We start from the raw sequence: 25,644 nt of genomic DNA, 5'->3' as shown, positions 1-25,644 counted from the left end.
GGGGGGGGGGGGAGAAGGACAATCAGAGTATTCGAAGGGCTGATCCTCTGCAGTAGACTCTATGGCAAAGCTGGGTAGTCTCATAGTGTATAAAGGATTTCTGTTCCTTTTTGAGGAAAATGAACCATTTGTTTTTGTTTTGAATAAAAGCTGATGTGGTAGTTGCACTGAAATTCTCTTTTTTTGTGGCTTCTCGATTTTCCCCTTGTCATGGTGGAAACTGGAGAATACCTTGAGCTGAGGTGCTGGTCTCCTTTTTTCTTAGACTGGGTGGATCCCATGGGGGATTTTCACTCTCTTCCTCCAATTTGTGTGCAGCCGGGAAAAAATGTAAAATCATCAACAATTATGGTTGTCCCTCCCCTTGTTTTCCAAGGTGAGTTCTCAAGAAAGAGCTGTTTATTTTTCTGAGTGGGGCTTTAAGAGGAGATAGAAATGAGGGAGGTGGAGCAAAGGGGCCCCAATTCTCAGAGGAAGTGAACAGGTCGACTTAAGGGTATAAGCCGGGAGAAGGTTTCTCCATGGGGTGGGAGGGGAAGCAGTGTGTGCTGCAGGGACCCAGCAGATTCTAAGTCTCTGGAGGTGAGGCAGAGGGAGAGGTGAATGTGAGGATTCAGCGGTTACTCCGAGGAGCAGGTCTGTGGGCGAAATGTCTGATGATGAATTAGAGACATTCTGTGGGATGTGTGTGGAAGAGTCTCCCTTCTGCCCTCCAGGAATTTCAGGGGAAGACTGATGTTTCCTTTCAAGTCTACCTGCAGTGAGATCTTAATTTCATTTAGAAGTGATGCCATGCAGAAGAGGGAGCCAAAATGCCTCTGCTGCATCATGTAGTTAAATATCTAGGAAAAGAAATGAAAGTTCTTTTTTGTAATTGGCTCAAGCAGCAGTGGAGCTAGCTGGTTGGGCAAGTTAGTATTTTTCTTTGTGCAAAACTATTTGTGGCAATGTTTGTAATGTGTAGAGTTGGCTCTATAAAATCCAAGGCCACATTTTATTTTTGGTCACAACTGGAGAAACAGGAATTCAGAAGAAAGTGAAATAAACCTCCAGATGCCTTGCAGAGTAACTGTGCCAGGAGTGTATAAATCAGTCTAAAGCCTCCCTGCTCTGGAGCCCTGAGGGAAAGAAAGCAGAGCGTCATGCTGCCACTCCATACTGCCAGCCTCCCTTGGCCTCTGGTGTCCCTTCCTTTGAAAGGATAACCGGGGCAATGACCAGGGGCTGGGCTGTGCTGCTGTTGAGAGGCAGGACAGAAGGACCCCACCACTGCCAGGTTTTCCCTCCTCTCCCTCTAGTGCTAGGTGAAGTTACTCCGGGTGGGTGGCTGGTGAACAAAAGGTATTATAAGAGGGTGTGGCTCAGACAATTCTTGTGTCTAATAAAAAAATAAAACCCTACATATAGAAATAGAAGTACAAAGTCATCCAAAGAGGCCCTTGAATTCAGTTCCTTCATACTTAGAAGATATTTCCAAGCTTGACAATAAGAAATGATAAAATGATACCCCAAAAGAACTCACTATATATTAACTAGAAGATTTTGTATGTCCCCAAATGCTATAGCATCATGTTTAGAATTTATTTGTAAATGGTTCAAATTAGAAATTAAAGATAGAAAGGAAAGCAGATGTGACAAAATGTTAACATTTGAAGACACTGGATAAAGTATAGCTGGAAATTCACTATATTAATCTTACAGCTTTTCTGTGTGAAATTATTGCAAAAGGTTAAATATTGCCATAAACAAATAGGAGAAACGTAATAAATTGGGAAAATATCTGTGATATTTACGACAATGAATTAATTCCTTAATACATAAATCGTAAGATAAACATAACAGGAAAGTTAAACAGGTAAGTTACAACAAGTGAAGTTTTTTGTAGCCAATTGGCATGTGTGTGCACACATGAATGTATGTATGAATGTGTGTACTGTATGTGTGTACTGATAGTGAAATTTATTCTCAGTAAGAAAAATGTGAAAATTTGAAAAGCAACTCTTACTTAATTGCTTCCTCAAAAACAAATGGAATAATCACCAAAAATCTCTCTAGTTGGAGGGAATATTATAAATAAAGGCTTCATTGCTGGTGGGTGTCTCACTTGGTCCAATAAATCTGTTTATAATTTGCAAAAGAGAAATAAAATTTTTGTGGAGCTGGAAATGGAACCCAAGGACCTTGTACTGAGCCACATCCCCAGTCCTCAAAAAACAATTTTTTTTTGAGACAGTCTTGCTATGTCACTAAGTTGCCTAGGCTGGGCTCAAACTTGTGACCATCCTGCTTCAGCCTCCCAGGGGGCTGGGATAACAATGTGTGGCTCCACACAAAGCTAGCAAAAGAAAAAATTTTTTAAAAGATGTTTCGTTTCTTTGATCCAGCACTTCCTTTTGCTTAGAATTTATTCTGAATAATCAGAGAGGTGCAAAATCATGTACAAGGCAGTTCATTATAAAATAGTCATATCATTTTTAACAAATACATATTCATCATATATTATTTATAACATTATGTTAATGACCTAGCAATCAGGGACAATATCACTGTATGATGGATCACTAAGTAACCATGAATAAAATTCTTTCGTGTGAGAGTATTTACTGACAATGAACAACATCAACAATGTGTATACTGTTAACATTAGTTATTATTATGCTTTAAATCTACAAAGTACCCCAAAAGTCTCGGATGTTTGCAAAGTGACTGGATCATGGGGATGTTATATTCACCAGTGGATTCATCCATTGGTGAGTTCAGTAGCTTAATATGCTGTTAGGAGGTGGGGCCAGTTGGAGGTGGGTGACTGGGGCTGTGATCTGGAAGGGTGTTATCCCTATCTCTCTCTGTGCACTTTTGGGCTGCCATGTGGTGAGCACTTTTCCTCCACCATGCCTTCCTGTCTGTCCCTTCTGCCTTAGAGACAACCAACCATGAACTGAATCCTCCAAAAACCATAAGTCAAAATAAACTTCTCCTCCTTTAAATTGTGGTGTCAGGTATTTTGTCCTAGTGACAGAAAAGTGACAAATAACAGTTATCTGTTAGGGATATCATTATTTTGCTGGTACCATGAACAGATATTTTATGGAGGAGGTTTAGGACACATGTACCACTGTGGCTATATTTCTGAAGGAATGAAATAGCTGTTCAGGAACAGCTGAAAAGCCTAAGGAACACTTCAAGATCCATCTTGAAAAGCACATGGGCTTTATGGTAAAATACTGAGTTTTTCCAACTTCAGCATTTTGACTCTGAAAAACGTGTTCAGTGGGATAGTCTCAAAGCATAAGGTACATTGCCACATGGTTCCTTTTTTCTTTGTACTCAACCATTGACGTACATATGCCTCACTTTATGAAAATGCGATTTATACTTACTCATTTTTGATATAGAAAGAATATGATCTTGAAAGTGAACAGAGAGATGGATTAGTGTTGTTTTCCCACTTAATTTATAAGGAACAGGAAATTTAGAGAGCTTAAGTGACTTCCTTGGTTAATATTGTCAACACATCAACATTTCTATAAATAATTAAAAACAGACAAAGATCATAAAGGGCAAATGGAAAATAAATATGAACAGCAAGTTACAGATGAAATCAGAGTGGCCAATGAACATGTACAAAACTCTCAAGCTCAGAATAAAAATGTAAATAAATCCATGCTATTCTTAATTTTGCTTAACAAATGACTCCCTAACAAAGCAACAAATATAAAACAATGCAAAGATCACACAGTGAGAAACACTGAGGCAATAGCTGAAATCTCTGAGTATCCCTGCAGACATCCCTGCCTGGTTCACACAATGATAATGCCTTGATAAAGAGAAAAGAACAATAGCCCAATAGCAAAGTTAAATGAACAGCAAATCATGAGGGAGAAATGCAAGTTAGATCACTGAACGAGGAGTATTTTATTTACAACGAAGGGATCCTGATAGCATGGCTTTAAATTACTGGGAGCCTAGTTTCAATGAACACATCAAATACTTTACTAACTTTATGTCATATTTTAATTTTATAAAGCTAGGTTCCATGTGAATATAACATCTTTGCTTCTGCCTCTTTGGCCATTGTTAATGGACTATGAATTCTTAGTTTCCCTTTTCAAATAAGATCAAAAGCCTCTAACTTTGGTATTAAAAATTTTAGGTATTCATATCTTAGAATAAATTCCCTTGTGCTGTGAATCATGGTCCTATTCCAAATACAGCTTATTATAGTGTCGTAAATGTCAGATTTCCCTTCAGATTTCCTAGGAAGTGGTGCCTAATTCCACACTACTAAAATATCATCGTTATTTTCTTATCGTCTGCTTTAAGAATCAGTATTTTTCAATGAATAATTTCATACAATCCTAATTTCAAATTAGATGGGGTAAAGCAGTGAGAGAAGTTTAGCCAAACCTGATTCCATTGTAGGTGATATGGAAAAATCCTAGAAAATAAACAGGTTTCCATTTGAATAAATCAAAATACATAAATTTAAGAAGTATTGTAGCCAAGAGAGCTATATATGAAAATGATGCCTCCTTTATCTGAAAATGTTGGTTTGCTTATTTTTAGGAAAACAGATTCAATGTTCTTAACTCTTGCTCATTTAAAAGATGCTTTTCTTTTCATATGGTTGATTGATCTCCTGTATTACACAATAGTAATGGTACCTATTATACTTTTCAAACAAAAACCATGCATATTTGGCTTTAAAATTGTGCTCCTAGAACAAGCATTTGGTTCCAATGGCTTACAACTTTGTTGTGGTCTCTCTTTAGGTTTCTTAAAATAAACATGCAGCCGGAGCTCAAAATGAATGAGAAAGAAAGAACACTGCTTTATATCACATACAAACAAGGGTAACTAAAGGAATGATTTTATTCTCTGAACCCATTAACATACACTGAGCATATATGTGTATGGAGTAAATTTCTCTTGAACATAGGACTAGGATTAATTTCTACACTATGAAAAAAATGCTGGAAGTAAAAATTCCTACAAGGAGTTCTTACTAGGCAGCTGGGGTTCCAGGTCACCCAGGAAGGAAACACCTATCTCCACAGGTGGGCTAAAAAGCTGGCTTAATCTACAATTGTCCAGAAATGAACCTAATTCAGCCTCGAGCTGATTCAGCTTTGGGGGTTCTGCTCAATACTGAGATGGCCTGGAGCTAGAAGGAACCTCCAGGGGTATCCAGTCTTCTAGAACAAGTGCCTGTGAACCACAGGCCACTGCTTGCTTACCTGCTGCCCGTTTTGTAAATACAGTTTTACGAAAACAAAGCCAAGCCCATTTGTTCACATACAGCCTATGGATTTTTAAGTTGCAACAGCAGAATTGAGTAGGTGTAACAGACAACTCATGGGTTATGAAGCCAGAAAGAGGTATTCACTGGTCCTCTACAGTCAATAAAAAATTGCTAACCCCTGATCTGAAGGGACCTGGGATGGATGGTCATTACTGTACTGTATTCAGAACCACCCTCCCCAGCAAGCAAACGTCATTTTATTACCTTGTTTTATACCAGAGTTTGCCATTTCTGTAGGTCTCAGGAGGTTATGTTCTGGAAGTCTGTATTTTTGGAAGCATTTTCAGGTGGACCGATTATTACAGAGTACCTGTATAGTGCCACCCTTGTGTAGCACTTGATCTTACCCTGTCCTTTTCTAAGAGGGGGGCACTTTCCCTTGATTTTGCAGTATCACTACTTGCTCACACATATGTGAATCTTCAAACTAAAGCTGTCACTCTTTTTGAGAGGGATTCCTATTCAAAATCAGCATAAACATGGAGGCTATTGCCAAAGTTGAGTTGAATCAATTTTCCACTGACTAAGCAGGTTTATGACATAGAAGATTTCAGTGGGGAAGGGTTGATCTTGTTAATGGAATAAAAATAGGAGTGGGTAGGTTTTGGTATTTGCTAATGTGCAATACAATGAGGAAAAGATGAGATGTAATTCTGAGGTCCTCATGTCTTACAGATTTGGGTCATTCTGGTTATCCAAGGTACTCTATCTTTTTGGTACATCAGGAGCTCAGGTGTAGGTGGGTAGAAAGGTAGGGCAACAATGCTGGGAGAGATGTTTATGGTTATTGGGAGTCTTCCAAACTTTCAGAAACCAGAGCAACAAATTTTGCTTGCTTTTAGTTTTTCAAGTCTGCTAGAGAATGGGCTTTTAGAGAAACTGTCTTGCACATTTGGCTCATCCCAGACAGTAAATATATCATCAAAAGGCAGGGTGCATCCATGACATGCAGGGGTTTATGGGTATTTCCTGTGCTGCCATGGTAACCAAAAGTATAGTCATGGGCTTGGTGCTAGACTGGTAGATGTACAGCAGGGGTAAAAAACTGACAGGTGGGTTAAGTCCAGTCAGCAAGCATAATTAGACTGGCTCATGAGCCTTATATTTTTTTCTTTTCCCAGTTTTGAATTTCTGTTAGTTCATTTGCATTACACAAAGACTACAGTTCTCATGGGGAGCCATGTACACAACATCTCAATTCTTTGTTACATTTCTTTCCCTCCCCTCCATGCTCCCTTCTTCCATCTCTTGGTCTCCTTCTCATTTGAACAAAATCTATTTCCCTACTTCCCATTATCTATTTTTACTCAACTTTTGTATCTGCTTTACTTCATTTGACATTATGGTCTCAAGAAGCATGAGTTTTCCTACAGATGACTCAAGTTTCTGCTTCTTTAGGGCAGAGTAGTACTTTATTGTGTATGAATACATTTTCTTCATCCAAATTAACCACCAACATTTAAAAGTTGAGGTATTTCATTTAAAATTTGGATTTATAACCTCCTGAAAACTCAAAGTCTGTAAACACAGATGGCTTCTGTCTGTCAGTGATTGCCTAGAATAGAGGATGCCTTCTTTTCAGAGGGAAACTGAGTTCTCCAGTTTGTTTTTATCCACACTCAAACATTTTATTCATTGGTGTTATCTACTTGATCCCTAGGGCTTTGCAGTGTGCAACCCCTGCTCTAAGTGCTGTGCTAAGAATTTTTGCAATTGCAACCTTACATTCCTTTTTTTGTTTTTGAGTCAGCATGTCACCATGGCATCTAAGCTGGCCTTGAACTTGCCATATAGTCCACATTGGTCCTAAACTTGAGATCCTCCTTTCTCAGCCTCCCAAGTGCTGGGATTACAGCCTATATCTCCATGTCTGACTGCAAATTTATATTCTTCCAAAGTCATTCTATCTCTCCTTTGCTCCTTGTTAAGAGTTTTATAGCTCATATGTGCTATAGGTGACCCATTCATGTTCTGTTCTGATTCTACTGCTCAGAGGAAGAAACAGCCCTCTTTGGGTAGACTCCATGGTCAGTCACCAATGACAGGGAGCCATTTACTACAAGGATCTGAATTACTAAAAAGAGGAAGCATATTCAGAGTGCATGGGTGATCTTGGGATGGCTAAAAACTATTCTTTTGCTGAGTTATCATTTCCTCTCCATCACGTCTCTGGTGGTGATATATCTCATAATTCTTGAAGAAGATGAAGGATATTTTGTAGGGATATATTCATAGGGGCTAACAACACTTGTTGATTTGGAAATAACTGCTTCTTAGACTCAGCTGACTCTTTAAGAACCCTATACTATACTTTACTTTAGGTGGTACAAAAATGGAGACACACAAAGAAAATTAAGAAAAAATATTAGATACCTGTCATACTGTTGGGAGTCATAGGTTAGTAATCATTCTGGATCCTTTTTTTCACTGACATCTCCTACAAAGAGAAAATACAAGAAAAAATAATATGGATTATGATCTGCTTTTCTGTAATGTTTTTGTTCCAAATAATATTACGTGGATTAATTAGCTTGAGGTAAAATTTGCTACTCTCAACTCAGATGTGGGGAAACAAGTATACGTGGGCTATGTGACATGAGTTGGTTCCAAAGACCTCTTAATTTTCATTTCTGGGTTCCTTCTATAAACATGTTTTTAAAGTAATGTTTTTCTCAAAGTCACATTTTTTTCCACCTCAGCTTTTTAAGAAAAAAAATTGCTGTTTTCCCCAAGACTGGCTAAGATGTATCAGCATCTTCAGCCTAGATCTTTGCTTCTCAAAGTGTGGTTTTCAGACTGGCAGTAACAGCATCAGCAGACAGCTTATTAGAAACAGAAAATTTGGATCTTACTTAAATCAGACTGTGCATTGAAAAAGATACAGGTAATGCATGTGCAATTGAAAGTCTTAGACGCCCTGCTATAGACTGAATCCCTCATCTGCTCATTTATGGCTCTTCTGCAGCCAGTGCCAACTTCCTCCTCTTAACATTAACAAGAAGGAGGCCCATGGGTATCATTGAGCAGTGGCACACTGGCTAAGAAGGCATAAAAATGGGCACAGGTAGCTGATGAACACAGGTCTGAGTCCTTCAGCATATCGCTGGGGACAGACAAGGATTAGGTCCCTTTTTCTGGAGGGTATTCTATGTCCAGTGGAAGACAGTGGCGGCATATTGGCTTTGGAACAGCACTGGAGCCTAACACACGGGTTTGAAGGTCAATGGCATCACATACTGGGTACGGGATCATGACAAGTAATTTCAAAGTGCTGGAATCACCATTTCTTTAGGATAAAACAAGGAAACTAATGTTCATATTTCACTAGGCTGGTATTTCTAAGGTTTAAAGAGGATGTGAGTGATAGTGATGGGAAAACTATGATGTACCATGCACATGAATGCCATTGGATCCGGAGGAACCATATTAACATTGAAGATGAGGAAGCGCATGGGAGAGGAAGCATGTGAATTATGGTCGCCAGATAGATTTATATTTCATCCTGACTCTACATCTCATACCACACAATGAACTCATACCAGATCATAGTTCTTGTCACACCCAGTGGAAATTATAGGTTACATGGCTGCCTTTCCCACTAGACTGGAATCTATCTATGGCAGGGCCTGTTCTTCTCATTTTTGTATCTTTCACATGAAGGAGATTGTCAGATACACAATAGGTACTCAACAAATGTATGTTGAATAACTGAGTAAAATAAAAAAATAAGATAATATGGCACAATGGAAGCCACTTGAATTGGCAGCTGATAGAAAAGATGAATAATAACTACTTGGAAAATAGGTTCTTGCTACTAGTCAGCTTGCCTAGGGTCACAACAGCCACATCCTGCTGTGTACCCTCAGTCCACTGTACAGTTGTGTACTAACCAGGTTCAGAGATATCCTACAGTGAGCACACAGGCCACATCTATAGCACTGAATGTCTGGCCTGTGTTCTCTTGTTTAAAACTATCAGGCCATGACCCTCCCTCTCCCAACCCACGGGAGTGGCCATATTGGATACGAGATTCTGAAGGTGCTGGCGAAGAGGAGGAGCTTGGTTCAAGCTAGGCCAACCACAGTGTCCCACACCTCTGGTCAAAATGGTCCAAGACCTGAGGTGAGCTAATAAGATGGCTCTTCAGGGTACTGAGAGAGAAAGGCAGAGAAGGCAGTATGGAGGGAGAAAAGGGATGCTATTATTTCTTATTCAGGGGAAGAATTCATCTGAAATTAAAACTCAAAGTGTTTGTGGCCTCACAGCCACCTGGAGAATGCCCATGTGAGTGAGGTAAGAGGACGAATCTGACATTCACAGAGACCCTGATGCAAAGAAGAAAGCTGTGGCCTCATGCCCCTGGTTCTGGTCCCCTTGAGAGCTAGGCCCCTCCTAGAGTGTGGCTACTCAACTCTTTCCTGTTACTCTGAACAAATGTTCCCATTTTACATAAGCTGCTTTAGGCTTAGTTTCTGTCACTTGTACCCAAGAATCATGACTGTAACACCTGGATTAAAATACAATATTAATGCAAATATATTACAATAGTTTTGCATCTTTTTATCATCTTAAAGTTATAACTCCAAAATCCAAGTTATGTCCTTGCTACACAATCAACTTAAAATATTATTTTCAAAATTGCAATTGAATATGTGTATGAACTATAGAAAAGTATTGTGTGAAAAACAGTATCTGAGAACAAAAAAATATTATTAATGTTTAAAATTAGTATCAGCCCCACAAACTTTATTATTAATTTTCTTTTAGTACTTTTTTTCTTCAACTATAGTATGACTTAGTGCTTTAGTGTTATGATATCACTGATGGTATAGTAATACTAGTATTGCTATAGTACTTTAGTAATATTTAGTATTATTTCCTCCTATAAGCTCGAGAGTTTGAAATATAATCCAAATAAAGCTTCTAATAACCCTCCAGGGGAGGCAGGTGTCCCAGGGCCTCATTTTCTGTCATCCTATAAGAAGACACTGTGGGTGCAGTAGAGTGCTCTGTAATGAGGAGGGGACCCAGAGCTAGTCCTCTCTAGGGCCATAGGCACGGGCCTGGGAGTCACCAGCAGTTCACGGGGTCAAAGGGGAAGAGAGCTGCAAAAAAGTCAAGCTGAGTGATTCTTTTGCCAGAAAGGAAGCAAGAGGAGCAAGGGGCTTTGTAAGTAGGGCATCAAGGAGGAAGAGTCAAGGTGCTGACTTGCTGGGAAGGGGAGGCTCTGCTGAGGGAAGACTGACAGCTAGAACTTGGTCTGGGAAGTGCTGAGTCAGGTCCAGTCCTCATATCATTCATTAAAACCAGTCCCATGGCTCACTGGCCAGGGTGGCATTTTCAATTAGGAGAGCATGACATTCTATTTAGACTCCTAGGCAGGTGCTCCAAAGTGGAGAAAACTCCTTTTTGTTTTACATTCATTCATTTGGTCAGCGGACAGACCTTGATGGAGGACTGCTCTGTCTAGGCAAAGGTCTAGCATTTGTTCCAAGACAACACTCAGCCTGCCCACAACGGGCTTCTGACCTAACAGAGGGAGATAATCTTGGTGCAAACTAAGTGCAAAAGGAAATACAGCTTCCGCCTCTCATAAGAGGTTTGGGAGAGAGAGAAAAGGGGTAGAACTTAGGTGGTGGCAGTGGAAGTGGTGACAAGATGAGGGACTTGAGCATTTAGAAGGTAGAAATGGCAGTGATGAATGTGATATGAGCATTTACCACTTGGATAACTCTGGGGATGCAGATAGCTTAAGATGGAAGCTCTGCCCTCAAGGAATTTATAATCCATTTTTTTCCCCATTACTGGGGATTGAACTTGCGCTTGCCAGGCAGGCGTGGCACCAGAGCTACATCCCTGGCCCTATAATCCATTTTAAAAGCTGGCTGGGCAGAAGCTGCTAAAAATACAAATCACAGATGGCATGGCCAAGGGAGCAGTGCTGAGACCCGTGCAGGCCAATGCCATATTCCTAGGTAAAACTCATTTCCCTTAGAAGAGTGGAGCGTGGGCACTTGCCCCTCCAACACATATATTTTTATATGTTTTCTAAAAATACAAAAGAGGATAAAGTTGTTATTGAGTCCTCTGAAACTGAAAAATAAGTGGAATTACTGCCATCATTTAGGAAATAAATGTCCAGAGACATTGGGAGACACTGGGCTCCATGTAAGCTATGGTGAGCTAGGGCTCCTGCTAGTAACTCAAAAGCTAATAATTTGCAGGACAGAAGTACAGCTTGTTGATAAGGGCCAGAGCACACCTGGGCAGATACATTCTGAGAGAGGCAGGTATTTCATGAAGGATTTCCTGGACGATGTCTAGGAAATGTTGGAGGAAACCTAGGGAATGTCATAAAAAGGTTTGATAGTGGTTTTCCTACATCTGAGAAGCTGAAATGTGGGAGAGGGATTAAGTGTATTCAGTGCACCAAGGATGTATGCTGCCAGAGTGCTGAGGGCGACTTTCACTGCTCCACCTGGCTTAGTAAGATACAACTTTCATAGATAGAGGTGGCCATACAGAGGATCATCCTCCCTGTATCTGGGGCTGATTTTTGTTCTCAGGGCACAGTAAGCCTCTGAGCAGACCAGCATCCTTATGCTGCAGAAAGTGGTGCCGTGCATGATATGGTTCCAGAGACCAGCCAATAACCAGGAGGGCCCTTCACACTCTCCTCTAAAGCTTCGTGTCTTAGCTTAGTGGATTTTGGTTACTCCGGGTGTGGTCTCCTCCAGGAATACAATGCAAATTCGGGCCCCTCCCCTTGAGAAATGAGCAAATGATTTGGCATACTTTTTCAGGGGTGCACAGACACGATACACCTACTCACAGATTCTAAATTAAGCTTTGGCTGCAGACTTTGATCACTACTAAAATGTAAAGTAGATAGTGGAAGAGAGATAAGTTGAATAGGCATAATTTAGTAAATGGAATGAAAAGGAGATATGAGAGCTACTTTTGGTCTGGGACAAAGAGAAGGTCCCTTTGTGAGTGGAAGAAAGACAGGACCCTAAAAAGCAAGCCTAGAAGCTGATAAGCCATCTTCCAACCCAGGAATTTGGTCTAGGCTGGTTCCATTTACTCCATCAGACACGAACTCAGGTCTGGGTCATTCAAGATGAATGACTCAGGAAGCTCACCCTGGGGGACTGAGGTGAAGAACTTGCACCTCAGAGGTAGAAGAGCTAAACAAGAGAGATGAAAGATCTGTTTGAAGGTACTGAGGACAGTGTTATTAATTCTACCCGTATGAAGGGTTCTGGTAGTGACATCTGAGTGTGGCTTTGAAAAAATGAGCTAGTATTTTCTCCAGGCAGGGGATGAAAAACATGGCTGAGGGACAACAAAAGAGCAACGGGCATGTGATTTGGGCAGGGACCTGACTGACAGTGCAGAAATAATGAAGGTTCCTGAAAGGTTTCTATGACTTTGGACTTTATCTTGTGGGAAATAGAGTCATGGAATGTCCTTAAGGAGTGACTCCATGTGAGAAAAATAACTCTGCTGCAGTGCAGAGGAGGACAGTTTGGGGGGCTTACCCTTTTGGTGGCACCTCTTTGAGTGGGATGGTTGTTTTTTCCTAGTTTCAGTAGTCAAGGTCGCCTTGGTCATCCTTAGGCAGTGTTGAAGGGACAACTGAAAAAATTACTTCTTGAAAACTCTTCCAATATAGACCCAAAGAGTCATTGTTTACACAGTCCATAAGTTGGAAAAATGGCTCCCCCTTGATCTTGACATCAACCTTTTCTGAGGGCACACTCTGCAGCCTTCTCAATCTATCTTCCTTAGTTTTCTTCTCCTTGGCTTCTCAGAAGAGAGGAAGTGGAATGTTGTGCAGCCCATGTGCCATAACAATGAGAACTTTCATAAGCAATTCTCCTGGGTCATTCTCAAAGGTCTGGCATCCATGTGTTAGGTTATTACAAACTCTGACCTCAGACCATTAACCCCAGGAGGCCTCTCGGAAAGGACAAATCCACCTTCTCATCTGGCACCAATGTGACCAGATTGGCACTAGTGCTTGCTATAGATTTCCTAAATCAAAGCATTTTAGAGGTCATAAGATGAGAGAGGGACATAGCTTGGGGATGTTTTGAGGTGTTTATGCAGCAAGCAACTGCTTTTTTGAAGCATAATTGGTTTAGTGGGGCATTGGGCTCTGCTACACCTTATGGTATAGCCTGAACTCCTTGCCCACCCTGTGCCCACTTGGGCCTCCAGGTTCTGTGCCTACATCTGGAAGTGCATTGGGGAAAGGTGAGTGGCTGCCCCTCCAAGTGGCTGCCCTCCTGGTGTGGGCTGTGGGCCTCCTGGACATCTCCTGGCCCCATGTTGGAAGGTAGTGCTTCCCTCCTGCCCTCTTCCCCTCAGAGGGAAAGACCAATTACATCAAACCTGTGACCCTGACATTTGGAAACATTCTAGAACAAGTTCAGTCCCAGGTATGGAAGAAAGACACCTGGATTGAGGGTCGGTCCTTCCAGATGCTTCTGGGTCTCACAGCTCTGGAATTTGAGATCTTGGTGGGGGGGCTCCTGACTGCTCTGAGCCTCACTGGTAAAGTGCAATCAGAATTTCTGCCCTCTCAGGGTGTATTTGTAAAGTTTAAGTTTTAAATCTTGAAATGTAAATGTGTAAAATTTTATATACATCACCCCAGAAAATGCTTTTTAAATTGAGAAACAGGACATCAACATTAGGCATTAGAAGACTTCTTCATTATTATGGTCACTATCATGTTCTACTCATTTCCTGGCTGGCCCCAACCATCCCTAACACATTTAGGACTGGAACTCTTATCTGGCCCCTAACTTAAGGTGCTTTAAAGATTCACAAATGACACAGAAGCTCACTTTCCTATTCACCATCATTACCAAAATAAAAGGGAGGTGGAATTGCTTCTTGCTCACCCAGCATTTTTCAAGACTGAATTTGACCTTTCATGAAAATTTTTTTTCCTTTCCAGGTTAGCTTTCATGTTGCTTTATCATTATTTTGGTGAGTAAGGGTGTTTGGATGCAGTAATGAATTTGTCTCCAACTCTGTAGCATCCTAGATGCGACCCTGGTTGTTTTTCCTTGAGGTCTCTGCATTTTCATAGTATATTTAGCACTCAATAAAGAGAATGTATTATAGCTGCCTTTGGGAGCAGAGGAATTAGATAAGAACTCATACAGTAGAGAACAGGAATAAGGTGTACTTGATCATCTCATGCTATAATCCACCTTTTACACTTCATAATACCATTCCTATTTGAGAGAATAGTTTAAAAAAATCAGTAAGACAAAAAAGTTTAAAAAGCTAGTTAGACAGGAGATAAGGCTGATAGTACAAGTCTCTGAGATACTTAATAAAGATGTAGAATAACAGTAGAATCTCTGCTTATTTGGTGGCCTGGGTGTTAATCTCAGTGGATCACCTTTTAGAGGGAAGGCAAAGTCAAAATTCCTCTGCTAGGTATGGCAGGAGACTCAAACCCTATGTAATAGGCATTAGCAAATGATTCTTGAAGGACAAAGCTATAACTTTCATTTCAGACTTTCAGCAGTCACTGTAAATGTTTTGCCTTCATGAAAGGAGACAGTACAACCTGGGCCTATGGTTGAAACTAAGATTAATTTGTGGTGGCTAATGTTTTGGTTGTTGTTCTTAGCAAAATGATTAGCCTTTACTTCTACCCTACCCCTCCCACCCCTTTAATTCATGTTCAACCATCTCATTATAGGGCTCATTTCTTCTCTTCTTTTTAATCTATGTCCCTTCCCTTCATCTGCCCCTCTTTTTCTTCCTCTCTTGCAGACAAAGTCCTCGTGCATGTTGGAAAGAACATGGACCCTGATGTTTACCAACAGAGTGACATATGGGATATTTAGAAGCAAGATATGCATTCCTAACATGTGGATAAGATAGTCTACTTCAAAGGGGAATGTACAGATCGAATAGAATAAATACAGGCATGCATGGTGCTATTCTTTCACCCTTACATGCTAGATTCTGGAGCATGGACCAGACAAAGTCCTATTTCTGCCTTGAGGTCAGCAGTGGTAGGGTGGGATTCCTAAGGTCAAAGTGGGCTTCGAAACAAACCAAAAAAGCCCCTTGCAAACTTAAAACAATCTAAATTAGTATCACACTGAGTGAAACATGAAGCACTTTTTAGCCAAATGAAAGAAAAGGCAAGGAAAAGCCAGCCACTAAGAGTTTTATGAACCAAACTCTGAAAGGGTCAACTTGTCTGCTTGGTGTGTTTATAATACATTCTCCTTGTAGCTACCTTTCCCCACAAGTGGACTATCATCTCTGAATGCTTCTCAGAAAGGGGAGTGAGTCTCTCAGGGGGAGAGCAGCTGGGTGGTTTCAGGACAGCATCACATTAAGGGCCGCTCTGGTGGCAAAAACCAGCGGTTCAAACTGCCTCTACTGACACCTGGTGGAGAGCAGGGCAGCTTCTCCAGAACCAAAGAGAGGCTAATTAAAAGCCCAAGAGCGCACGTGTGTTTGTGTTTGTGTGTGTGTGTGTGTGTGTGTGTGTGTGTGTCCGTGTCCACGTGTGTATGCATGACGAAGGGATTGGAAACACATTCATCATGTCAGGGAATGAAATAATTCTTGAGGAATGAGGGTACCATGCAGAACCACCAGATGCCTGAATATGTAATTGTAGTTAGGTGACACACTGAGACACATGCATGAAAAACAACAAACAAGAATGTGAAAATAAAACATTCACGCTGAAGCAAATGATTATTGATTTTTAAGAAGTGTTTGATGATGAATTAGACAACAACAAACAACCCACTCCTTCCCGAAACCTGGGCGGCGTTCTAAGAAAAACTCTACTGCTCCACTACTTGATAGAGGTATATTATCTACAGTGAAAAATAAATAATAAAAAAATTCAGACTCATCTCAGGGTGACAGGGGCTCTGAGGCTGAGTTGGTGCTCTGTTGCCTCTGGAATCTGCAGGGAGCTCCTTGCAGATTTTTAACCCTAGGGTAAAAATAATAATCTTCCTAAGGAGCTATTATGAAGACAGTGTTGGTCCTAAAACTCCCTGAAGATGAAAATAACACTCTCCTAACAAATACAGTTAGTTATTTATTACTTCTTAAATGCCAAACAGTGGGCAGACGAGGGCAGCTACAATGCAATGTTTCTGCAGAAACAGACTTCCGGATCATATACAGTTGCCAGGGCTCCTTCTTAGGTCCTTGTTGGATCCTGTTTGGTAATGTTCCTCTCAGCCAACTGTATCAGCAAATTCATCGCTTTCAATAAGGTGTCAGTGTATAGTATGGCACAGCCTCAATTTTGCCCTTCAACAATCTGTTTTGTTAATGAATTTTATTGGTACATTTCAGGTATACAATATAATGACATTCATCATTGGAAATTTGCACCTTTACATAATGTCTCTTGGTTTTTATTTTTTCCCCATTCCCCTGCCCTCCCTTCAACCCCTCCATTCCTCCCTATTTACAAAGACTTTGTTTCCATTTTTTCATTTTCTCATATTAATTCAATTCCCTTCTTTCCTTTCCCCTACCCTTCCCACTTCCCCTTTGCCTCTGCATCTTTTCTTCCTATTTCACATTATCTAGTATATTTTTTAGTCCTTATTTACACTTTCAGTTTCTCACACTAAAGAAACTATTTGGTATTTACACCTGTGTCCTATTTGTTTCACTTGAGAGTATCGCCTCAATGTGCATCCATTTAGCTATAAATGTCTCTAATTTCTCATTTTTTATGGCTGAGTAGTACTCCATTTTATAAAAAAGACCACATTTTCTTTATCCAGTCTCCAGTTGATGGGCAATTGGGTTGCTTCCAAGTTCTAGCTATTACAAATTGTGCTGCTATGAACATGGGTGGACATATATCACTGTGGTATGATTCTTTTAATTCTTTGGGAAAGATACCCAGCAGGGGAATAGTTAGGTCAAATGGGACTTCCAGTCCTAGTTCTTTGAGGTATCTCCATACTGATTTCCACAGTGGTTGCACCAGTCTACACTCCCACTAGCAGTGGAGCAGGGTTCCTCTTTCCCCACAGCCCTGCCAGCATTTGTTATTGGTTGATTTTATGATAGCAGCCATTCTTTCTGGGGTGAGGTGGAAATTCTGGGTTGTTTTCATTTGCACCTCTCGAATGACCAGTGATGGTGAACATTTTTTCATATATTTATTTGCTATTTCTACTTCTTTGTCTGAGAAGTGTCTGTTCATTTCAGATGCCCATTTTTGGATTGGGTCTTTAAATTTGGGAGGTCTGATATTTTTAAAGTTCTTTATAGATTCGAGATAGTAGACCTTTGTCTGAGGAACAGCAGGTGAAAATTTTTTCCCACATTGTGGGCTGGCTCTTCACACTGTTGGTGGTTTCTCTTGCTGTGCAGAAGCTTTTTAATAAGAAGAGATACCACTTGTTGATTGTTTGTACTTGTTCACGGGCAACTGAAGTTTTGTTCATAAAATCTTTTCCTACACCAATGTCTTCAAGAGTTGTATCTAACTTCTGTTCCAGCCAGTTCAGTGTTTCTATTTTAATATTTAGATCTTTAATCCATTTCGATTTTAGTTCAGTGCCTGGTGAGAGATATAGGTCTAGTTTTAATCTTTGGCAAGTTGAAACCCAATTTTTCCAGCACCATTTATTAAAGAGGCTATCTTTCCTCCAGTGAGGGTGTTTGGCTCCTTTGTCAAAGATGACGAGCCTGAATGTGTCTGGAGTTGTTTCAGCATCTTCTAATCTGTTCCACTGGTCCTCAGGTCTGTTTCTTTGCCAGTACCATGCTGTTTTTATCACAGTATCTTTGTACTATAGTTTCAAGTTGGGGGTTGTGATACCCTCTGCCATGTCTCTGTTACCTAGAACTGCTTTTGCTATTCTAGGTCTCTTCTTGTTCCAAATGAATTTTTGGATTGTTTTCTCAAGGTCCATGAGGTATGCTGCTGGGATTTCAATTGAGATTGCATTGAATCTATATAGCAGTTTTGGAAGTATGGCCATTTTCACTATATTGTTTTTTCCTAAACAGGAGTAAGGGATGTTTTTCCATTTTCTGATATCCTGTTCAATCTCTCTTTTCAGAGTGCCATAGTTTTCAGAGAAGAGGTCTTTGATTTCTTTCGTTAGGTTGATTCCTAGGTATTTCATCATTTTGGATGCAATTGTGAAAGGAATTGTTTGCCCTATTTCTCTCTCAGTGAGTCTGTTGTTCGTGTAGAGGAAAGCTATTGATTTTTGTGTGTTGACCTTGTAACCAGCTACTTGACTAAATTTGGTTATTAAGTCTAGAAGACTTTTGGTGGAGTTCTTGGGGTCTTCTATATACAGTATCATGTCATCTGCAAATAATGACAATTTGACTTCATCATTTCTTATCTTTAGTCCTTTTATTTTTTTCTCTTGTCTAATTGCTGTGGCTAATGTTTCCAGAAGTATACTGAACAAGAGTTGTGATAGTGGACATCCTTGTCTTGTTTCTGATTTTAGTGTGAAGGCTTTCAGCTTTTGACCATTTAGTATGACATTGGCTGGTTTTTCACAGATGGCTTTTATCAGATTGAGGTAGAGACCATCCATCTATTCCAATTTTTTGTAGGGTTTTTATCATAAATCCATGTTGGATTTTGTCAAATGCTTTTTCTGCATCTTTGAGATGATCATGTGTCCTTGGCTCTATTGATATAGTGCATTACATTGATTGATTTGCATATGTTCAACCATCCCTGCATCCCTGGGATGAATCCCACTTGGTCAGGGTGTATGATCTTCTTGATGATTTTCTACATTCTATTCGCCAGTACCTTAGTAAGGATTTTTGCATCTATGTTCATTAGTTAGATTGGCCTATAGTTCTCTTTTTCGGTTGGGTCTTTCTCTGTTTTGGTGATCGAGGTGATACTTGGTTCCAGCAATGAATTTGAGAGTATTGCTTTCTTTTCAATTTCACTGAAGAGTTTAAACAGTAGTGGCAATAGTTCCTCTCTAAATGTCTTGTAGAATTCAGCAGTGAAGCCATCAGGGCCTGGGCTTTTCTTAGCTGGTAAGTTTTTAATTCCATTTTCAATTTCATTGGTTGATATCGGGTTATTTAGAATTTTTAGGTCTTCTTCGTTCAACTTTGGTAATTCATATGTATCTAGGAATCTGTCCATTTCTTCTGTGTTTTCCCTCTTACTGGAGTATAGGTTCTCGAAGTAGGTATTGATGATCCTCTGGATTTCTGTTGGGTCCATTGTAATTTCACCCATTTTATTTGTAATTGCATGGATTTGGGCCTTTTCTTTTCTTTTTCTGATAAGGTTGGCTAAGGGTTTGTCAATTTTGTTGATTCTTTTGAAGAACTCTTGGCTTGAGTTTTTGTATCGTTCTCTTAGTCTCCATTGCATTGATTTCTGCTCTGATCTTTATAATTTTCTCCCTTGTATGAGCTTTGGGTTTGTCCTGCTCTTCTTTTTCTGGAAGCTTGAGGTTCAGCATCAGGTTGTTTAGTTGGGCTCACTCTCTTTTCCTAATATGCATATTCACTGCTATGAATTTCCCTTGTAAGATTGCTTTCATTGTGTCCCACTGATTCCAACATGTTGTATTGGCATTGTCATTTAATTGAAGGAACTGTCTGATTTCTTCTTTAATTTCCTCTGTGACCCATTGGTTATTCAGAAGTGTGTTGTTCAATTTCCATTTGTTTATGAAATTCTTGCAATTTCTTTTGCTATGGATCTCTAATTTCATCGCACTATGGTCTGATAGTATACAGGGGATAACTTCAATTCCTTTGCACTTACTTAAACATGTTCTATGAGCGAGTATGTGGTCTATTGTAGAGAACGACCCGTGTGCAGCTGAGAAGAATGTGTATTCTGATTTTGTGGAGTGAAACACTCTGTAAACATCTGTTAAGTTCATTTGTTCAAGAGTTTGTTTGGGTTCTAGTATTTTGTTGCTTAGTTTTTGTCTAGCTGATCTATCTATTTGTGACAGTGGGATATTAAGGTCTCCCACTATTATTGTATTAGTGCTTATTTGATTTTTCATGTTTATTAGTGTTTTCAATAATCTGTTTTAAGGGTGATTTTCAGGAATACATTACAGCAATTGTTTGTTCAAATTTGTAAGAATTAACCCATCATATTTAAGTCATGAAGAGAGGGCTATGACATAAACAGGAATGTATGTTTTATTTTTTAAATCATAGGACCATGGTTAGGGGTGAGTCAGGTGGCTGGGACAGGCACATCAGGGTAGGAAGGTTAGGAAGAAAAGAAGCCTCTTGAAGATGCATGTAGTTATAGTTTTTTGTTAGTTTTTTTCCACTGACATTTACGATACATTAGGAATGTGCATTTCCTTAAACATAGTGGTTGAATGTATGATCCTGGCAAAAAGTATCCAGAACAAACACACCTGGGTATGGAGATGCTATCACACAGAGTCCCACATGTTCTCCATGCATGGCACTCAGTGTTTTAATGACCTTTTCATGGTGACCCCCCCAGATCAAAATAAATACTAAACTAAATAATTAGATCTAAACAGCCTATTAGTAGTATTTTCATGGCACTCAGCAGTTGTTTCTGTTTCCTTCAAAAATGAAAAATAGCCCACTGCATTCCTATGATTAGATGTGGCATGTCCAGGAGTGCCTTGGTAGAGTCTGGTAATCATGGTGATAACCTATTTCAAAATCACTGAAAAAGGCCAGGGATTTAGCTCAGTGGTTCCGCTTCCTGCCTCGCAAGCAGAAGGACCTGAGTTTGATTCCTGGTACCAGAAAAAAAAAATCACTGAAAGGTCCAAGGATGTGATTTGCAACTATTTGCTGTTTGTAAGATCATAGCCATATAATTTAACATTTTAAGCTTCCTACTGTGAAGTGAGTCTGTGCATCTTACTACTAAGGAGCAGAGAATAAGAGACACACAGAATGAAGCCTTAGGATTTAAGGCAGTCCTGGGAGTTTGTGCAGTAAGGCTACCATTCAACAGTTTCCCGAGCCCCTATTATATGGGTAGGAAGTGGTGAAGAATCTAAAAAAGTGGAAAGAACCCAGATGTAAGAGCTGTGATGAAGGGAATACAATAAGCGCTGTTATCTCCAGGAGTGGTGGGGACACTGGAGCTTGCTGAGAAGCTGGCTGGGTATCAAACACTTTAGGTTCTTGTTTTTTTTTCCTTTGGTACTGGGGATCGAACTCGGGTCCTTGTGCTTGCACAGCAGGCGGGGAAACCACTGAGCTAAATCCCCGGCCCCAAACACTTTAGGCTCTTAAGTGAAAATGTGACAAAAGAGCAGGAGGGGTTAAACATGCCAGAATACTTGTATGAGTACTTGAATTGTGGGGAAAATAGCAGGTTGTCTGCATTTCCATCCTGTTCTGCAGGGAGCTACCTGTAGTTACCTAATGCACAAGCTGAGCTAATGGTTTGCTAACTTTGTGAGCACACGGAGGGCTTGTTAAAAGAGCTTGCTGGGCTCCAACCCCAGAATTTCAGATTCAGCTAGTGATTTAGGTGATCTGGCTGCACTTCCAGGGACCATGTGTAGAGAACCCCAGCCTTCACCACTTGGGAACATGTTAGAGGGACAAAGGAGCCCTCCTGGTGGGTAACATCACCTCTCCATTTTGACAGCACACAGCCTTCTCTTTTTGCTTCCAGTGAAAAGGTACCAACCGTGGGTAATTTACCTTGTTCTGTTGATGGACTATTCCCTTCTCTGAAGGTGATGTGTATTTTATATGGACACCCCTAAATTTGGGACACCCGAGTCCTCTAGTAATAAAATGACAAGACATGAGATGTGGGGACTTTTTTCCTTTTCAGGGATTGGCTTTGAACTCTGCTTATGTGAGTGCCAGCACAACCCTGGAGGCTGAAGGAAAATTGGGCCTCACTTCTTAAGGTACGGTGCATGGCAGACTCTCACGGGGAGCTCTGCCCATCTTCTCTAGGGCTAGGCAAGGCCTCTTTACTTAGAAAAGGCCTCCCTTAGATACTGATAAGAGAAGCACTTGATCATGAGCCTGGATGTGGGAACCAGTCACCCTGCTGGTACCCTCCATTTGCTGGGCTGCTGTGAACCCATGTACACACTCGCTGATTTGGAATCACTGGACACACCCCGCTGTGTTGTGTCCTGTTTGAGTTTCTTAGTTGTGCAGAGAATTCTCCTCCCTGCCTCTTCCTTGGATGGTGGCAAAATCACAATCAGCATAGTTTATGCAACACACACTGCTAATGAGAAACCATTAGCAATTTTCTGGAGAACAGATTCACACCTGCCATAGCACCAACAGATTAGTGGCACCTTTCTAGCAGACTCCTGCATGCAACCCACACTCACCCTCCTTACCTGCCCCCTGTATTTATTTCCTCAGAGTAGGGTTCTCAATATGCAGTCCCTAGATGAGCACCATCAGCATCCCCACATCCTTGGTGGATGTGTTGGAAATAAGGGTGCATAGCCTCTGCCAGGTATCCCTGAATCAGAAGCTCTGAGGCTGGGGCCCAGCAGTCTGAGATTCTACAGACCTTCCAGGCCATGTTTATACTACATGACTGAGAATGACTGCTTCTCAGTACTGTGAGCTCCACTGCGCAGGGCTACGTACTGGAAGGTCTTCAAAAGGTAGGGACCACTCTTCTTCCTTTCCTAAGTTGGCACAGAGAGCAGCGCGTAACAGGAACTCAAGAAACATTTGTTATTTACTGAAGCTGGGGCAGCTCTACTTCTTGCTCATGACAGTGAATAAACACTCTGCTGGCGTGCCACCCCTGAGAGGTTGCCAAGGCTGGGTCTAAATCATCTCCCATTTCTTACGGGCTGTATTTTCCATATTTACAAATCAGCTTTCCCTAAATTCTCTCCAAGTTTTTACATTCCTTTCAGCTCAGGAAGCCAAAAAACAAGATGCCATGTTTTAGTCAGTGTCTGTTTCCTGCTGGGGGGAAGGGCATTTCTGCATGATTCTTAAATTCCGTATTCCCAGTGTGGTGATTATTTTTCGAACAATAGAATGAGATTGCTGATTCATGTTCGGCTCACAGCTCCAAGCATATTTTTTTCCTGCAGTACTTGTGCCTATGCAACACAATAATGTTCTATTCATCCCTCTGAATTAGAAATGCCAACAACTCAGATATGCAGCCGAAGGAGCCTCCTCCCTCTGGCTTATTTAAAACCTTCCCACAAATAACACATTTTGAAATATTACACGGCCTTGACTTTGAGCCATTTGGCCTAGGTAAGGATGGTAAGACTTTATTTATTTTTACTGCAGCTCCTTGCACAATGCCTGGTACACTGTCATGATTATGCTAAAATACTGTTTGTTGAATGAATCACATTCTCAATTCCTAAGGTCCAAGTCTTAGGTTTCTGCTCTGGTCTGATTTTATTGCAACAAGCTCTTTCTTAGGTGCAAGGAGAAAACTTGTTGTCATATTCAGAGGCTTGTGTTTGGATCCTGCTGAAAAATGGCATGAATCTCAAGGTCTAATGGTTTAATTGTACACTGCAGTATCAGCCCTGCCACTGTCACAGCAGCCAGATCTCTGGCTGCCTCTAGGAACAGCTTTGCCAATAAGCAGCCAGGGTTATCTGTTAAGTTTTGTTTCCCAGTTGCAAAATTAGACAAATGAGAGTACTTAATACTCCAAAAGCTCTAATGGACAACCTGGGCTGTTCATCAAAATCACCCAGGCAGTTCTGAAAAATTCCAGCACCCAGGCTGCACCTGAGACCAATTAGGGTTTTGTAACGCAGGGCAGTTTTTAAAAACTGCCTGGTGATTCCAGTATATGGCTAAGGTTGAGAGCCTCTCCCTAAAGTGGCCTCTCCAATAGTGTGCAGGAGGCTTCCTACATCTTTCCTTGTTCCTCCTCAACATGGCAGTCCAAGTGCTCCTATTGGAGTATAATGCAGGTCATGCTACTCCTCTGCTCAAAACCCTGCCAGGGTGCCCAGGATTTGCCCCTTTTGCCTCTGACTTCGCTCTCCATTTCAGCTTTACCAACCTCCTTGCTATTCCTCACATGTGTCACCTGTGCTCTCTATCAGAGGGCTTTTGTCCAGGGCTTTTCTTATGCATGAAATACCCATCTCCTAGACACTTGCTGAGTCCTTCCCTCACCTCTCTTAGGTCTTGCATGCCCTGACCTCTAGGGGTGGCTCACTGGGATCCCAGTCCTGGCTGGGCTATAAGCTGCCTCTTCCCTGTGCGTTGACCTTCCCAGTACCCCTCCTCTGGCTCCACTGTCTCTCCTTTCCATAGAACTTAGTGTCTTTTAGCATGCAGAACCACTGACTTCTGTGCTTTGCTCTTTTTATTTATTTATTGTCTCCTTCCACTTTATTTTGTCCACTGATGACCCCAAGGCCAAACACAGTTCATGGCTCATACTAGGTCCTTAATAAACACTTGTTAAATGAAGTGGTTACCTTTGGAGGTGGTAGTGAAAGAAAAGTGCTTCGGGGAGGAGGGGAAGCTCATGACATAGGAAGAAAATATATTTTCTCAAAAATTACAAATTTTGAGGATAACGTTTATCACATGATTCTCATTTTTAAGAACTGCCAAGCAATGTCGTGGTTGCAAAAATGCACATTTCAGAGTCAGAAAGTGGATGAGTGGTCATCTAGAGCTGGGCAGTGGGTGTGGGGATTGGTTTAGGGTTAGAGAGTGACTGTGGATGGATATAAAGATTGCTTCAGGATTGATGAAAATGCCCTAAAGTAAATTACAGTGATAGGTGTACACATCTGAAAATTTACTAAGAATCCAGCAAACTGAAAACTTTCAATGGATGAACTTAGTTATGTAAATTGGAAAACTGCTATACATGTACATTTATCTGAGGCATCTCACAGAATGTTAAACCTAAAACTGAAAAACAAGTATAGGCTACTATTATTTCTTATGTAGCACGTGAATTTTCTCTGGCTTGGACTCTGCACTAAGGAAGGGAAAGCCTTACATGGCCCTTATTTGCTACCAGAGCCACCCATTTGTTTATAAAGATATGTAACTTAGACTTCTTGATCAAGGCTCAACAAAAATAATTTGTTTAGATTAAATGGCTTTCCTTAATACCTTCTACATCTCATCTCTAAAAACTCTGCAGTAATTTTTAGAACTTCAAGTAACCACCTTGTATGAAACTGAGCTGTGTATAGATTTGACACTTTTGAATCTGTAACACAAAGAAACACTCCAGCCCCATTGACATCATTTTCTATCTACTGATGGCCAGTTGTCCTGCTCATCACAGAGGTCCATATGTCTGCAGCTGTGGCCTAGGACATTGCTTGGGTAGCAGCCCTGTGAAC

General features: G+C 40.8%; 1 protein-coding gene across 39 annotated transcripts in view; it reads right to left on the bottom strand.

The window, feature by feature from the left end:
• Window positions 1-25,644, bottom strand: part of Thrb (thyroid hormone receptor beta) — a 384,335-nt gene that overhangs the window by 107,920 nt on the left and 250,771 nt on the right. For 28 of the 39 annotated variants that reach the window (XM_004857771.3, XM_087181456.1, XM_087181469.1 and 25 more), the window contains one exon: window positions 7,676-7,739. The exons of the other annotated variants lie outside the window; for them this stretch is intronic. In XM_004857771.3, coding sequence (XP_004857828.1) covers window positions 7,676-7,697 — 22 coding nt within the window. In that variant the 5' untranslated portion in view covers window positions 7,698-7,739. The remainder of the gene's footprint in view (window positions 1-7,675; window positions 7,740-25,644) is intronic. 39 annotated transcript variants of the gene reach the window in all.

Source organism: Heterocephalus glaber, unplaced genomic scaffold (assembly GCF_053883595.1).
Source record: "Heterocephalus glaber isolate CG9 unplaced genomic scaffold, H.glaber_assembly_v1.0 deba00001472, whole genome shotgun sequence".
Lineage (NCBI taxonomy): Eukaryota > Metazoa > Chordata > Mammalia > Rodentia > Bathyergidae > Heterocephalus > Heterocephalus glaber.
This window is presented reverse-complemented; position numbering and strand designations above follow the sequence as displayed.